Source organism: Cnephaeus nilssonii (genome assembly GCF_951640355.1).
Source record: "Cnephaeus nilssonii genome assembly, chromosome: 16".
NCBI lineage: Eukaryota > Metazoa > Chordata > Mammalia > Chiroptera > Vespertilionidae > Cnephaeus > Cnephaeus nilssonii.
The window spans coordinates 6,177,951-6,195,689 of NC_137087.1; the positions used below are offsets into that span (position 1 = coordinate 6,177,951).

Genomic DNA, 17,739 nt, shown 5'->3' on the forward strand with positions numbered 1-17,739 from the left:
AGGTTGTGAGATCATCTTTAACTTCTTTATTTTAAATTAACTCCAGAATCACAGGAAGTTGCAAAAATAATACATAGAGTCCCTATGAAGGCTTCATTGAATTTCCCCCAATAGTTGCATTTTATGCAACTACAGTACAATTTCAAAACCGGGAAATTAACGTTGGTACAATGTGTGTGCTCAGTCTTTTGTCGTTTTGTCATTTATGTGGTTGTGTGCAACTACCACCATCAACAACAATCAGTTTTATCCCTCTGCCATCCCCGTCAACCCGAAATCCTGGCAACCACTGATTTGCTTTTCATTTCTATCGTTTTGTCACTTAGAGAATGTTCTGCAGGTGGAATCATAGAGTATGTGACTTTTGGACATTGGCTTTTTTTACACAGAATTGTCACTGAGCTCCATCCACGTTGTTGCATGTGTCCATAATCTGTTCCTTATTGTTGCTGAGTCGTATTCCAGGGTGTAGACAGACATTTGCCTATTCAGGGAAATGTGCTTGTTTCTAGTTCTGAGCCATTGCAATGAAGAAGACTAGGTGCATTGACGGTAATGATTAAAATGTAGGACGAGGTCTGCCACTTCACTTTTGTTTCCTAGTATTTTCCCTGTTGTTCATTTCTCCGCTTTCTTTTTCCTTCCTACCTACAAGATTTGTTAAAATTCCACTTTGATTTATCTAAAGTATTCTTAGTATATTTCTCTGTATGAATTTTTTTAAATTTCTCTATTGTATAAATTTAGTTGCTTGACGTATTGCATTATACATACATAACTTATAACAGGTGACTAGTGTCGGGATTTTACCAGTTTAAGTGAGGTGCAAAGACCATAACTCTTTTTAAGCCTTAAAGTTTTATTTTACAATTTCAATTGTCTATAATTTATATCTACTATTTTCTTAAATATTGTCTCTATATACATTAAAAAAAGAAATATTTTCCACAGTCATTTTAACACACAGATGATCTAAAGCAAAGAAAGGCAAAGTGAATTGAAGAATCAAGCCAATGGCTTGGCCAGCACTGGAGAGCTTGCTTCTAGAATGTTCCCGTTGCCACTCACTTTCTTTTCCTAACTGAAGGCTCTTCTTCTTCAGAGTTAAGTGTTCTTGTTAGCTGATCAGTCTTCAGGTTTTTGCCATAGCTACTCTAGGGAGATTCTGGGCTCTCCCGGGGATGGAGACACAAGAGGCCAAGGCAATGACTGAGGTCACAGAAGCAAAACACAAGGGCAGAGGTCACACAGGGGTCACCTAAGGCATGCCCGGCTTTCAGAGAGGGTGATGCCTGGGTTAGAAGAATAGGGTTTTCATTCTAGTTGAGGAAAAAAACCCCATGGTTTTCCTATCAAGTGTTTTTAGGCTTAATACAATTTCCAGGAACTAAAGATGACTGTGCTATTTTACAGCATGAAGGCACGTCAACATCAAACCTTTTCTTTGACAGAAAAAGAAATAAAATATAGAAAATGACTCCTGACTGATTTCCATCCCCAGTCTTCGCTTCATCCTACCACCAGGCTTTCCTGGCTAACAAGGTGTCCAATAGGAATGTATCCTGTGGCAATCCAAAGCCCTGTCCGTTGGCTCAGCGAAAACCTCTTCCTAAGACATGGCTGAGAACAAACACACCACCCTTGGCTTAGAACAAGGCTGGCGAGTAGACGTCACCTGCATGCCAACCACTCAGTGGGCAGCGAACCCAGGGGAGGTGCTTGGAGAGGGCTTGGAGGACAAGGGCAGCGGGGACTGAGTGATGGGGCAGAGAGGGCGCAAGGGGCACCTCCGTGGTCCAGACCAAGGTCCTCCCTAGCGGCCAAGGGCATCTTTTCTCTTGCCTCCTGTTGTTTGCTGATCCTTAGCTAAATGAGAAGGAACACTAATTCTAAGGAGAAGCGTCTCAAGGGGAGAAATGGCAATGGGATGGATTCCAACGCCGAGCCAGCACTCTCTGCTCGCGTTCTCACGCCCCTGCATGGATGCTGCCCTTCTTGGGAGGAAGCAGCTGGAACAGCAGAAAGGTTACCTTGGGTCATGGTCCAGGCCCCACATGCTTGTTGTGGCTCCTGGCACGGCAGCTCATCACGCACATCACAGACACACTACTCTTCCACAGCCAGCGTGGGGAAAACGCAAAGGCCCTCGGCTGGCATAGCTCAGTGGTTGAGCTTTGACCTATGAACTAGGACAGGGATCCTCAAACTTTTTAAACAGGGGGCCAGTTCACTGTCCCTCAGACCGTTGGAGGGCCAGACTATAGTTTAAAAAAAAACTATGAACAAATTCCTATGCACACTGCACATATCTTATTTTGAAGTAAAAAAAACAAAACGGCAAAAACACCCACATGTGGCCCGCGGGCCGTAGTTTGAGGACGCCTGAACTAGGAGATCATTGTTCCATTCCTGGTCATGGCACCTACCCGGTCGCAGGCTGGATCCCCAGTTGGGAGCAGTCAGGAAGCAGCTGATCAATGATTCTCTCTCATCATTGATGCTTCTATCTCTCCCTCTCCCTTCCTCTGAAATCTCCCTTCCTCATAAAATATTGGAGTTGTCATGACTAAGCATTACGAATAGAAATGGACAGTGAGGAGTGAAGGAATGAAGTGTGCTGTCTGCTATGGTTTATAATGTGAACAAAGAAATATGCTCCTCCCTCTGAACCATGGACCTCTAGTGCTTTCCAACGACTTCTATAGGACGTGCCGCCAACACAGAGGAGCCTGGTTAAAGTTTTTAAAAGCTTTGCTAAAGATGGTTTTCTTGACCTTTGGTTTAAGGCGTGTGGAGTTGTGAGTGGTACAGAAAGTTCTCTGCTCTGTGAGGACTGGCTCCACCACTGTGACTTCTGCCCAAAGATCTGGTGCAAAGAGGGACACTGTCCAAAGTGGGATTTCAGCTCTGAGGCGCACCAAGCCCCAGGTCTTAGAGAACTGACTTCTATTGAATGCTTACCCCATGTGCTGACCCCGTAGGTGCTCAGTGGCCCTTAGAGTTGGGGTCGTATCATCCCCACGTTACAGACAAGGGAGCCAGAGCTAAGTAAGAACCCAGGGAATGACAGAGGAAGAGCTGCCCTGAACCTTGCTCTGGCCAACTGCAGCCTTTGATTTTCTCTGCCACGCCGGCCATGCACACCGCATGGTCCGAGGGCCTGCCTTCCTCTGTCTGTCTGCTTTCAGTGTGTCTTCCCTACAGGTGGCCAGGGTGAGCCACGCTTTGCCCTATGGATGCAATCCCTGCACCTAGCACAGGGCCTGGTAAGGTACTTATTTATTGACCACACCAAACCATACCTGCAGCCATTCTTTCCTTCCTCCCACCAGAGACTGGGAAGAATTGGGCAGAGGAAGAGGGGCGTGGAGCCTCCTCATTCACAGCCCAGGGCTTGCAGGCTGAGTGGAGAGAACACGCCTAGAGCAGATGATGCAAAGAGAGAGAGAGAGAGAGAGAGAGAGAGAGAGAGAGAGAGAGAATTGCTCTGAGCCCAAGATGTTGCCGATACTTAATGATAATATCTTCCCACCTCTGCTTTGCTTCCTTCCCAGGCTAAATGTCGCTCTGCCTCCTCGCCGCCCCTGACCTTTGAGGCTCTCTGACCCAAAGCAACTCCATAGAACAAGCCCACATGGAAAGCTGGTGGCTAGTCCCGAAGTGCATGATGATGAGGCTAAGAGTGTGGCTATCTCAGCTGGCGGGCCACGAAACTGTGGCAGGAGGAGAGTTCTGGAGCGGAAGTGAGCTGTAAAGCCCTTTCCTTACTCCTATGCCTGTATGTGTGGGGGTGCACATGCCGAGAGACAATGACAAAGAACTAAAAGCTCTTCAGTCAACAAAATCACCGGCAAGATGGTAGGGAAAGTATTTTATGGACTTAGCCAAAAGCACTATTGCAGTCATGGGGTAATCTCTCAATTTTCTGTGGAAGCAGCCCATCGCCATCTTTCCTCCCTCCCTGTTCCCTTCCTGCCTCGGGGTCAGGGTACAAGGTCATCTCCACTCTTCCTGGGACTCCTTGGCCGTGGAGTTGGGTGCGATGAAATTGCTAAAGACGGGCTTTTTCGGTGTTGCCGCGGCTAAGCTCTTGATTTTGTTCAGCTTGTCTCGGGCCTGTTGGCATTTTTTCAGGCAAGGCCCACACAGATCCTTCGCCTCCACCAGATATAAGTTTTCCAGCCTCTTGATGGAATCTATGAATACATCCGTCTCCTCTGGCTGGAGAAAGGGGTTCCGCTTGGTGTTGAGCTTCTTCAGCTTGGGGAGCTTGGAGATGCTTGTGGGGATGGCGCTGATCAGGTTGTCATGGAGCCCGACCTCATGGAGCTCTTTCAGAGCACCCAGTGTGGTGGGCACACTGTCCAGGTGGTTCAGGCCCAGATTCACGGTGCGGATATTCTTAAGCTGGTTGAGCTCCACGGGCAGCCCGTTGGTGGTCAGCCTGTTGTTGCTGACATTGAGGTAGAGCAGAGTCGTCATTTGGCCGATGGACTCAGGGAGCTTGTCGATGTAGTTGCTGTGCAGATCCAGCCACCGTAGGTTCTGGAACTTGGAGATTGAATCAGGGATCCTCTTGAGCATATTCCGGCTAAGATCGAGCTCGTCTATGTCATTGAGTTTCAGAATACACTTTGGGAAGGTGGTAATTCCCATCTTGCTCAAGTCGAGGCGTTTTCTCCCATCGAACGTGATTTTGATACAATTCTTGGCCACATTGAGGGTGACCTTCTTGCCCTTGGGGCTCTTCCCACTCTTGGCCATGTTCTTTAGTAAAGAAATATGTTTGAAGTATGCTGTTCTGGTTGGTTGGTGATCAGATTGAGGAAAAAGTCACTTGAAACTGCTAGAAGATATACTCTGATAAGAGAAAAATATCAAGTTAGGAGATGACATGAGAGTATTGGACTTCCCCCAAATCATAATACTTTGCTCTCTAACAGTTTCAAAGGAGAGAAAGAGGAAAGTGGAGAGAACTTAGGGCATCAGCAGAAGTCACCTAGACAAAGACCTTCAGTAAACTGCATGCCTTCCTCAGACCTCTGTTCCCAGATTTAAATAAGAGGGGCAGGTTCAGGCTGAAGGAGGCTCAGTGTCCATCTAGCTGTGTCATTTCCTGGCTTAATAATCTCTCATTGTCCTGGACTTCCAAATATACCCGCCCCCTCCCCAGCCCAGGGGTACATGTAATTATGTATGTGTACCTACCACTTCCAGACCCTCACATAAACCTAGTCTTTCTTTAGAGTTATCTTAAGGTTGCCACGTTATGGCTGCTGAATTCTCAGTGGGACCAGAGAGCGGACATGAGGAGACAAATGCTTGCAGTGGGTGGGTGGCCAGGTGCCTGCAGTTTCTCTGCTCCGTCGTTGAGGCTCTTTCTCAGGGACCAAGTTCATATAGCACACAAAGCGCCAGCAGCCAGGCCGTGTGTGCCACCATCACGTTTTCCTCCTCCTGTAATCCTCAGTGTCAAAGGGAAGTGGGTGAAAACTGCCCTCCCCATGCTCACTGTGAACCACCACGCCACTCCTACGGAGGGTCCCACCCTGTGCTGGTCCTCCTGGACCACAGCCTCCTGGGATAGACGGAGGTCCCCAGAGTAAGCCAGGGAGAGCATCTGTCCACCCTCAGCATCGTTAATGTTCTTCTAAGCAGGCCTGGAGAGTGGACGCTCTTCTTCAGAAACAAGGACTCACCACATTCAGGCATAATTACTGAAGACAGCCCCGTGGCCAAGCATTGGGGTCTCTATATCACGTCGCTCTGAGAAACCAGGAGTAAAGCAGCTTGAAAACACAAGTCCGGCCCAGTAGCGTAAGAGTCAATCTACTCTGTCTAAGCCGCCCCACGAGTGCACCCACCTCCAGTCCGGCTCGGACAGCGCGGACCGCGCTCCCAGCACGCTGGCCCCAGAGGCTGCCGGGCGGCGGGAGAAGTAACTCCAAAGTAGGAGCAGCTGTGCACCGGATGTGATGGGAAGATTTCCAAGAGGAGCCTCTCTCTGGCCCAGAAGAGCAATGGGGCGTGTCAGGTTCAGAGAGGGTGGCAGGAAGTGAACAGCCGATCTAGAAAACAAAACGCTTGGATTTCCAACCAGCAGACCAAGGACGCAGGAGGGGCATTGCAGGGAGCCACTCAGAGTTGGGAGATTGCACAGAGGAAGGAGTTTAAAAGTTGTGCGTGGACTCCTGGATGCACCCTGAGCTGCTGGTGCATGCATGAAACCCTGAATAGGGTCTTCAGTACCTAACCCCATACGCAGAACCCCACGGCTTAGACTGAGCTGAGAGAGACCGCTGTGCAGGTTCCAGGCTGGTGCCTGGGTGGGACAGAGGACCTGACCCCAGGAGCACCGCACAGTCTCTGGAAAGTGGAGGGACACTGTAACCATGATCACAGAATCAACAGAAGGGCCAGAACTTGCACCTCTGGTGCCTGATAAAAACATACATCTCAATCTCCATAGTGACGTATAATTATATCCCTAGAGGAAGAAGAGATAAAGTTGTGGTACAGAAAAATATTTGAAGGAAAAATGGGTAAAATTTGCAAAATGTGGTGAAAGACATAAAATTAACATGCAAGAAGCTCAGTGAACTCCAAAGAGGATAACTGACTTTAAAGAAATCCACACCCAGAAACATAATGAAACTTCAAAATTAAACAAACTTAAAACCTGTCCGAGAAAAAGGACACGTTGCCTTCAGGGAACAGCAGTTAGCCCCTGCAGTCAGTAGAAACCATAGAGGCCAGAGGTACTAGAAAATTATCTTTTAAATTGCTGGGGGAAAAACAACCGGCAACAAAACAGTGAATAAATGAATCCTCTATGAATGCCGGCAAAATGGGGACATTCTCAGATTAATGACAAATAAAAGGCTTTGCACTAGCTGAACTGCTGTAAAAGAAATGCCACAGAAAGTTCTTCAGATGAAAGGGACCCATACTAGAGAGAAACTTGTGCTTTGGGCTAAACTTAAGAAGAGCAACGGAAATGGTAAATTTCTGTTGAACATAATTGACTATTTTCTCCTCTTAAGGTCTCTAAAATATTTGTGATGGTTGAAAGCAAGAGTTTTAATACTGTCTGATGGGGTTTTCAATGCACAGAGATGGGATATGACAAGCACAACCTCATGCGGGAAATGGGCCGGAGCTGTATGGGAGGCAAGGCTTTTGCATTGCTTTTGGAGTGGTAAAATAGTAACTCTAAGTAGACTATGGAAGGGAAGTGTGCTGTTTAAATCTCCAGAGCAATCACTAAAGACAGTAAAAAACTAGGTGCATAAATTTGAAAATAGATTTTATGTATAATTATAAAAAGTACTAGATCCCGGTGCACGAAATTCGTGCACGGAGGGGGGTTGTCCCTCAGCTCAGCATGTACCCTCTCCAATCTGGGACCCCTCAAGGGATGTCCAACTGCCCGTTTAGGCCAGGGATCGGGCCTAAACGGGCAGTCGGACATCCCTCTCACAATCCAGGACTGCTGGCTCCCAACTGCTTGCCTGCCTGCCTTCCTGATTGCCCCTAACCACTTCTGCCTGCCAGCCTGATCACTTCTGCCTGCCAGCCTGATCACCCCCTAACCACTCTGCTGCCAGCCTGTTTGCCCCCAACTTCCCTCCTCTGCCGGCCTGGTCACCCCTAACTGCCCTCTCCTGCAGGGCTGATCACCTCCAACTGCCCTCCCTTGAAGGCCTGGTCCTTCTCAACTGCCCTCCCTTGCAGGCCGGGTGCTTCCCAACTGCCCTCTCCTGCTGGCCATCTTGTGGTGGCCATCTTGTGTCCACATGGGGGCAGGATCTTTGACCACATGGGGGCAGCTATATTGTGTGTTGCGGTGATGATCAATCTGCATAGTACTCTTTTATTAGATAGGATAGAGGCCTGGTACAGGGGTGGGGGCCAGCTGGTTTGCCCTGAAGGGTGTCCCTGATCAGGGTGGGGTTCCCTTGGGGCGTGGGGCGGCCTGAGCGAGGGGCCTGTGGTGGTTTGCAGGCGGGCCACGCCCCCTGGCAACGCAAGCTGAGGCCCTGGTATCCGGAATTTATTTTCCTTCTACAATTGAAACTTTGTAGCCTGGAGCAGAGCTAAGCCTGGGGCTCCCTCCGAGGCCCGCAGCCATTTGTGTTGGGGTTATAATTGAAACTTTGTTGCCTTAAGCGGGTGGGCCCGGCCAGGGTGTGCGGAAAGCTTTGCTTCCCCTGTTGCCGGCGGCAACCCTGGCCTGCTCTCTCAAGCTCCATTCTGCCGCCATTTGTTTGAATTTGTTTACCTTCTATAATTGAAACTTTGTAGCTTGAGTGGAGGCTTAGGCCTGCAACGGCTGGCAGAAAGCTTGGCTTCCTCTGTTACCTAGGAAACCTTGCTCTCTGTGGCTGTAGCCATCTTGGTTTGGGTTAATTTGCATACTCGCTCTGATTGGATTGTGGGCGTGGCTAGTGGGCGTGGCTTATGGGGGTGTCGGAGGTATGGTCAATTTGCATATTTGTCTATTATTAGATAGGATAATATTATGTATACCTACCTATATATAATTATAAGTATACATCTAGTAAAAATGCAATATATAAATTATATTTATACATCTAGGAACAATCCAAATAATATAAAAGAAAGCAGGAGAGGGAAATGGAAGAAGCAAAATACAACTATTAAAATAGCAGACCTAAATCCAAGCATATCAACACTTTCATTAAATGAAAATGTCCCAAACACAGCGATTAAAAGCATAACTACCAGAATGGATGATAAAAGAAGAGACCCAATTATATGCTCTCTTAAGAAATCCAATTTAAATAAATAAAAGCAAGTTTTGAAAAATGGAAAAACACATACTATGCAAACACTAAAGGAAAACTGAGTGACTTTATTAATATCAGTATGGACAAAGTATATTTCAGAGCATGAAAATTTACCCAAGATTAAGAAGAATACTACAAAATATAGTATTGATAAAGGGACACTTTATCAAGAAGACATAAAAATCCTAAATGTGTACATACTGAACAAGAGCTTTGATATAAATGAAGCAAAAGCTGATAAAATTGAAAGAATAAATGGAAAAATTTATAATTACAATAGGAAATGTCAATACTTGTTTCTCAACAATCAATGCAACAACTAGAGAGAAATTCCGCAAGGAATAGGGTTGCTCAGTTTCGGCTCTATGGCCATTTTGGGACAGAAACCTCTTTGTTGTTGGCGGGGGGCGGGAGGGGCAGGGGGGGCGGTGGGGAGACTCATAGGGGAGGGGGGCTGTCCTGTGATTAAATGATGTTTATCAACAGAAGGCTCTACCCACTAAATGCCAGTAGCTCTACACTACTTATAACAATCAATAATGTCTTTAAATATCACCAACCGTCCACAGAAGGCAAAATTGCTCCCATACCCCCACCATGAGAACCAACGATATAGAACTGAACATTACCGTCAACGGACTGGATCTAGTTGACATGTGAAAACACTCTACCCAGCAACAGGATACACACCCTTCTCAAGCATACATCCAGCATTCACAAACATAGACTACCTTCTTAGCCATGAAGCAAACCTTAACAAATATAAATGAATTAAATTAGCAATATCAGAACTATAACTGGAAAAATCTCCAAATAATTAATTTAAAAAACATTTATAAATACTTCATGAGTCAAAGAAATCTCAAGGGAAATTAGAAAAATATTTTAACTGAACAAAAATGAAATAGAACATATTAAAACATATGGTATGCAACTAAAGCAGTGGTCTTACGTGTTCCTACTAAGAAATTTTAAAAATCTGTAATATAAATGTCCACCTTAGGAAACCAGTAAAGAATAACAAAATAAACCTTTAGCATGCACAAGGAGGAAATAATAAAGACAAGAGCAGAAATCAAAAGGAGTAAAACCAAAAGGAGAAAGACAATAGGGAAAATCAGTAAAACTAAAAGCTGGTTCTTGGAAGATTAATAAAATTGATAAATCTCTAGCCAGACTGACAATGGAAAAAAGGGATGACAAAATTATTAATATAAGTAATTAAAAAGAGGATATGACTAAAATCCCACAGACATTAAAGGGATGATTAGGGAATAATACAAACAACTCTAGAATAAGCTTTAAAGTTGACTACAAACTAATCTCACTCATGAAGAAATAGAAAACCCATACAAATAAATCTATATTTAAAGAGACTGAATTTATAGTTGAAAGCTTCCCCAAAAAACTCTAGGCCCAAATGATTTTATTGGAAAATTTTACAAAATATTTAAAGATGACAACAACAATTTTTACATGATCTTTTCAAGAAAATAGAAGAAGGAATACTAGTTATTCCTAACTTATTTTCTGAGGCCAGCATTCCCCTGATACTAAAATCACACATAAGCAATATAAAAAAAAGAAAACTACAGAGCAATATCCCTGATGAACAGAGGCATAAAAGTCTTCAACAAAATTAATAAATTGAATCTAGCAATATATAAAAAGAATAATACATAACAGCCAAGTGGGAATGCAAGTTGATTCATTATTCAGAAATAGATGTAATACAGCATATTAACAGGTTCAAAAGAAAAAAGTACATGATCATATCAAGTGATGCTGAAAAAACATGGTACAAAATTTAACATCTATTCATGACAAAAACTTTCAGCAAACCACTAACATAAAGGCATTTTCATAGCCTAATAAAGAGTGCTCTCTCTCTCTCTCTCTCTCTCTCTCTCTCTCTCTCTCTCTCTCTTCTTTCACACACACACACATACACACACACACACCCTACAGCTAAATCAGGCTTGGTGATGAATTAAATGCTTTTCTCCCTAAGTTTGGAAACAAGGAAAGAAGGTACAATCTTGTTATTCCTACTCAACATTTTATTGGAATTCTAGCCAGTGCAATAATGCAAGAAAAATAAAAGGCATACAGATAAAAAAGAATGAAATGACCAAAATTACAAAACACTGATGAAAGAAAGCAAAGAGCTAAACAAATGTAGAAACATACCATGACCATGAGTTGGAAGACTCAGTATAGTTAAGATGTCAATTCTTCCCTAATTGGTCTGAAGATCAATGCAATTCCAATAAAAATCCCAACATGGATATAGCATACACACACTCTAGAAGCCTGGTGCATGATAATTCATGCACTTGGGAGGGGGAGCTTTAGCCCAGCCTGCACCCTCTGGCAGTCCAGGAGCCCTCAGGTAATGTCCACCTGCCAGCTTAGGCCCACACCCTGCGGGGAGCGGGCCTAAGCCATCAGTCAGACATCCTTAGCACTGCCGAGGAGGCGGGAGAAGCTCACGCCACCACCGCTGCACTCGCAGCTGTGAGCCCAGCTTGTGGCTGAGTGGAGTTCCCCCTGTGGGAGCACACTCACCACCAGGGGACAGCTCCTGCGCTGAGCGTCTTCCCCCTGGTGGTCAGTGCGCATCATAGCAACTGGTCATTCCCGGTCGTTCTGAGGTTAGGGTCAATTTGCATATTACCCTTTTATTATATAGAATATATAGAGAGATCCTAAAATTTATATTGAAAGGAACTATAAATCCAAAATAATTTAAAAAATAAAATTGGAGGATTTGTGCTTCCCAATTTTAAAACTTATCACATAATTACAATATGTATTGTTGGTGAAAGAACAGATATATAGATCAGTGAAGCAGACAATAGAGTCCAGAAATAAGTCACATAACTATGGTCAATATAATCAATTAATTTTTGACAAAAATTCAAAGAAAATTCAATAGAGAAAAAATAAACGTTCACTAAATGGTGTTGGAGCAGTTGGTTACCCATATTCCAACAAAAGTGCATCCAACCTAGTGAAATGACCTAAGATTAACTCAAAATTAATGATAACTGTGAATATAAAATACAATACCATAAAACTTTAACAAGAAAACATAGGGGAAAATCCTTATGACTTTGAGTTAGGCAAAAGTACAATCCATAAAGAAAATACTGACAAATTGAACTCAAGGTCAAAAGTAAGAAAGTAAACAATGCAATTAAAATTTTGCCCAAAAGGTTTAATAAAACATTTCACCATAGAAGTTATATGTTTGGCAGATAAGCCTACAGAGAGTTGCCCAGTGTCCTTAGTCACTAGAAAAATGCAAATTAAAATCACAGATACCACTGCAATTATTAGAATTTCTAAAAACAAAAAACAAAAACAGTAGTACAAAGATTTGTCAAGGATGTGGAGCAACTAAGAGTGCTCAAATATTGCTGATGAGAATTCAGAATGGTTAGTCACTCTGATAAACAGTAGCAATATTTTATAAAATTAACCATATACTTATCATATGACCCACCGTTTCTGCAAGTAGGTGTTTAGCCTGGGAAAACAAGAACTATGTTCATACAAAAAATGGTTCATGTATGTTCATAACTGCTCTCTTCATAATTGAAACACACACACACACACACACACACAGAAAAAACCTCCCGAGGTGTTTCAGTGGTGGGTGGAAGAAGCCATAGTGGCCCATCCTGACAGTGGCATACCATTAAGCATGAGGAGGACATGCAGCAACTTGGTGAATCTCAAAAGCATTTTGCTGAGGCAAAGACACCAAGCTCAAAAGTGCGCATACGGAATAGCTGTATTTATATGGCATCTGGAAAAGCCAAAGTGAAAGGCACAGGACACAGATCAGTGGTTGCCAGGATGGGGGTGGGGAAGCTTTGTGGGCGAGGAGGCAGTGGGTGAGCTGCTGGAGAGCCTGCACCGCCTACATGCTGGCCATGGTGGTCAGCTGAAGCGCGCATGTGTTAGAGCTCAGAGGGCTGTCTGCACAACAAAAGGCAATTTTATTGTAAGTAAATTTGAAATTTCTTTAAAAACACTTTAAAATATTTGGGACTCTTTATTCTACTCTGTCTCTTACCACAGTTGCTGGCTCAGCCCAGCTTGGCAGCCTGTGACATTTTATGCCCATCCCACCCCCAGCCCTGTTGTGTCTTGTAGAGTTCATCCAAATGCATACATGCGGGCACTGCCGTGGCACACGTCTGCCATGTGTGTGCGCATGTGCACACGGTGGGGAAGAGCTCTGCACAGGTGGTGTGTCAGAAACTGTCCACTGCACTTGAGTTAAAATTTAATTTTAAAAAGATGGACTAATCAGGGCGCCTCTGTTCTGATCACGTTGATCAATGACCTCCTCATGGTGCATAGCCAGACTTGGCAAAGGAAAGGACAAGATGCCCAGGACATTAGCGCTTGAGATGAGCAAAGGAAAGTTTTCCGTGTGCCTGTGTCCCAAACAGTGCAGAGCTCCGTCTTTTATTGGCAACTCGATCCCATGGGCCTGAACAAATAGTAGTTTTCTTTGTCTGTGATCCTAATTAGTCCTTTGGGACTCAAGCCAAGTCAATGCTTCTTCCTGCATTCCTTGATTTGTTCACTCGTTCAAAAGCCTATTGAGAGCCTCTACGCGTCAAGCCTGTTACACAGCTGAGCAGTGAACATGGCCAGTCCCCAAACTCAAAGAGCTAAAACCTAGCTGTTACTGATCTGGCCACCGGGTTCCCCTGGGCACCCCAAAGCTGGGCTCTCTTTTGTGTGTCATATATAAGGTAAAGTTCAGCTCAGGGGGGCAAACACACCAAGCGCGGGTACGAGGGGCCCTAGGAGGAGAGGGTGCTTCCAGGAGACTGGAGATGCAGCCCGTTGGGTCCGGCTGAGCCTGCCTCCCTGCCCCCATAGGTAGAAGCCGTCCCAGCTCTGATGAGTGATGGGGAGGAAGCAGCCTGGAGCCGTCTACAGAGCACTTCTCCATTAAGGAGCTTCTCTCCAGCAGGAACTTCGGCTCTGAGCCTGCCCATTAATCACCTGCAAGGCTGCGTGGGGGCTGGCAGAAGGCACTTCACCTCCTCCCCAATGTGTCTGGGTCCCAGAAAGCCCCACCCCCCCCCCACCTTCCCTCAGGATCACCTGACTCGTCTGGGCCGCTTGCTCTTGGTTGTGGAGGGCAGGGTGTGCTGTGTTGCTCAGAGTCCAGGCTGGGCCCTAAGCTGCTGAGTGCCACTCGAAGCAGACCACTGACAGGAGCCTGCAAAGACCAGGGCCTCCCTTCTCTCACAGGGAGGGCACCTGCCCGCCTGCTCACTGAGTAGGAGAGTTGATATTGGCAAAGGAAGTGTGAAAGAGAAGGTCTTTGGATGCAACTGAAACAAGTTAGATGGTCTGTTATCCATTCCCAGAATCCTAAAGGGCGGGACCTACCACAGGGGAGCTGGCAATTATAGATAGAAAGAAACATGAATGGATGGTTGGATGGCTGGGTGGACAGATCGACGGACAGTTGGATGGATAGACAAATAACAGATTATATTTCACAAGAGCAGCTCAGAAGGCCAAATATGAGAAGTTGCTAAATGTACTACATCGCCTTGTTTTTGTGCTTTGGAAAAACTGGACCAGTTGGTTTGACTTTAATTTCTAATTATTTTTTAATCTAGTCATTGTGAATCAAACAGCATGGTGGGACACCCCATGGATATCTAAATTAAAAATGTAATGGTAACCCATATTTTAATGAAAATATTTGCAAGCATTTCAGTTGTAAGATCATTATCATCACTGTGATAATAGAGTTTATCTGCTGCTTCATGCTCATGTATCTTAATATTTTTAAGTAAGACTGACTTTGGATATATCTGATATTTTTAAACATGTTGTTAACGTGATCTCACAATAATTATTTCATCCTTTTGACTGAAGCATTGAGATGCAGGATAGACACAGTGTAGAACTAAAAGCCCCAAAGTCACCGCTTTTCCACAGCCAGGATTTGGGACTAACTTCATAGCAAGGTTCATGCCAAATGGATGAGAAATACATTTTGCTTGCAGGCCATCTCTCGAGGGAAAACGATGCAAACTTTGCTCAGTAGTCACATTCAAAAGTCATTGTATTTATCCTCTCCCACAACTCTCACGAGACCCACTCGCTGGGCATGTCACAGCCTGCCTCCCCTCTGCTGAGACTCCCGTGTGGCTGCAGTCACCCTGTGCCCGCCGCCGCCTTACCTGGAGTGAGCTGTGCCTTCACACAGGAGGCCACGTGGGCCACCAAGGGGTGCGTCTGGAACCCCTGGCCAGGCCTCTAGAATAGGCATTTGACTCTGCAGAGTGTGCATGGGGGTGGGCAGGTGGGGGATTGCATTCGTCAGCGCCTGTGGGCGAGGAGCCGGGCTCTTTACCTGCTGCACAGTGCTCTCTGGCGTTTGGAGACAGGCTCGCTGGGGATATAAAATGGAGAGTGCAATTGTGGGCAGGCGGGGCCACTTGTAGAAGGTTCCAGTGCTCAAGATGGCTTGTGGAAGGGCTTGCCTCCAGATTTCTCAAAAGATGGCTGTGCTCAGAGCTCCGGGCTGTGAGCAGGACTAAAGTGAGCTCCACTGAAGGTGAGCCCGTATCCTCAGGGCACTTTCCTGGAAGGGGTGCCCAGTGGGGGGAAGCAGCAGCTCAGACACTAGTCTCTACCTGCTTGTGGAGCCAGAAAATGCTCAGGGAGACTCAGACTTTGGAGGGAGAGTCCCGCGTGACCCTGAAGCCTGTGGACTCACATCTGGCCCTCCCAGCCCAGCCCACAGGCCCTGAGAACAGCAGCTGCATGCTAGGCCCAGCCCCCCCCCCCCTCCGCCCCCACACACCTCCTAAATAATGAATTCGTGAATTAGCCTGCCTCCGGGTTTGTAAGTGAAGCACAGGGAGAGCCAGCACTTCCGAAGTTGCTCCCTCAAAGGAGAGGACGCAGAGTTTGAAGCAGCTGCTGTTTGTCCAAGTCCATCTATAAATGCAGGCCGCCGCCAGAGACTTACCCTGTCCCAGGTCTCCCTCCTCAGCTGTGACACTCTGTCGCTGGGCAACAGGACTCTCCCCTGCAGTTAATTAGCATAGTCCCGAAGCCAGCCTGTGAGGAAGAACAGTGGCTGAGAGGGTCTCCAGGCACCCAGCTTGGCACACAGGTCTCCCCAATGGGACACCCGCCCACCCCGCAAGTGGGAGGTTCACAGCGCCAGGACGGAGCCGCTGTCCATGGCGACGGTCACGTGGGCCTTGCTAACAGGGAAAAAGCCAGCTTTGCCTCTTGTACCGCATCGAGTCCCATGAAATATCATTACACTTCCTTGTAATCTGTCCAGATAGTTTTTTTCTGCTCTTTTGTTTTTGATAAGGCTGTCTTTTACCTGTTTATTTATTTGAATTTATTTATCTCTTGCAGTTTTCTCTTTACACCCTTTTTATTTTTATTTTTTAAATCCTCACCCAAGGATATATTTATTGATTTTGAGAGAGAGAGAGAGAGAGATTGAGAGAGAGAGAGAAATTAGTTGCCTCCTATATTCACCCCGACCAGGACTCAACCCGAAACCTAGGTATGTGCCCTAACCCCTGACCAGGAATCAAACCCACACCTTCTGGTGTCTGGGACAACAATTGAGCCACTGGCCAGAGCTCTGTACACTTTTCACACCATTAAATCGGAGTGACTATAAAGCTCATGAAAGCATACAATTTTATAATCATCTGCTCTCAGTGTCGTGCCAGTGTGTGGTTTCTGAAATCTACATTCTGAATGAACGCACCGGATCTGGTGGACATGGCTTTCCCTGCTGTTTCCAACTTGGCCCTACCCTGGAGAAGGCCGCCATGAAAATATTTGTGCACTTATAGACTTTTTGTTAAAAAATGTTCTTTAAATTACATTTCCAGAAATTGAGAAAATTGGTTAAAAAAGGATAACTATTCAAATTATTATGCAAATAATAAAATGACATTGTAGAAAAATTAGCAAATGCATATATACAAATGAAAAAATAAAAATACTCTAAATTGTACTATCTAGATAGAATCCGGAAATAAGTAAAATAATTAGCAAATAAATAATTTGGAATGCAAAATTAATCTAAGCAATAAAAATTTTGGAAAGTACAAAAAAGCAAAATGAAATACTTTAAAGGAAAAGTAAAATATAATAAAACATTAAACTAGAAATATAGTTAAAAATTTTAAATGCAAATATTAAATAGATGAAAAGTTTATATACATTACCCCACCACTGTTCTGTTTAATGCAAAATTAAAATAAAATATATCATTTAATTTAGACAATAAATGGATTTAAAATAATTAGCAAATTGCCCTGGCCAGTGTGGCTCAGTTGGTTGGGTGTCGTCTCATGCACCAAAAGGTTGCCGGTTCAATTCCAGGTCAGGGCACACGCCCAGGTTGTGGGCTCGATCTCTGGTAGAAGGTGTGCAGGAGGCTGCCGATCAATGTTTCGCTCTCCCTCACTCCCTCTCCCTTTCTCTCTCTCTCTCTCTTGAAATTAATTAAAATATTTTTTAAAAATAAAGTAATTAGCAAATTAAAATAAGTAGATAATTTTTAATGACCTGAAATCCTACTAAATAGTGTATTTCTAATTGGAATATTCATAAAAGTACAGACTTTAAATTAGAAAATAAATAACAAAAATTATAAAACACATATAATAAAAAATATTTTAAGGAAGAAAATACACAAGACGATAAATACATTTTAAAATACACATATGTAAAACCTTATAAAAATTAAAGCCACCCAATTTCATCATCTAGAGGTAACGTGTTGTGGAACCTTCCAGACTTTTGGGACTTGTACGACATTGTGTTTATGCACGGTGTGCAGTAATAATTTGGTGATTTTCTAATGCTCACTTAACTCCGAACACCGACATATCAC

At 44.7% G+C, this 17,739-nt stretch overlaps 2 protein-coding genes across 2 annotated transcripts in view; one reads left to right on the forward strand and one right to left on the reverse strand.

Annotated features, from left to right (window-relative positions):
• WDFY4 (WDFY family member 4) overlaps positions 1 to 17,739 on the forward strand; it is a 255,480-nt gene that overhangs the window by 200,513 nt on the left and 37,228 nt on the right. The gene's annotated exons all lie outside the window — the stretch shown is intronic.
• Positions 3,997 to 4,764, reverse strand: LRRC18 (leucine rich repeat containing 18; the record flags this gene model as incomplete). The annotated part of the gene is made up of 1 exon (XM_079793286.1): positions 3,997 to 4,764. The coding sequence occupies one exon, from the start codon at positions 4,762 to 4,764 to the stop codon at positions 3,997 to 3,999; it is 768 nt and encodes a 255-aa protein (XP_079649412.1).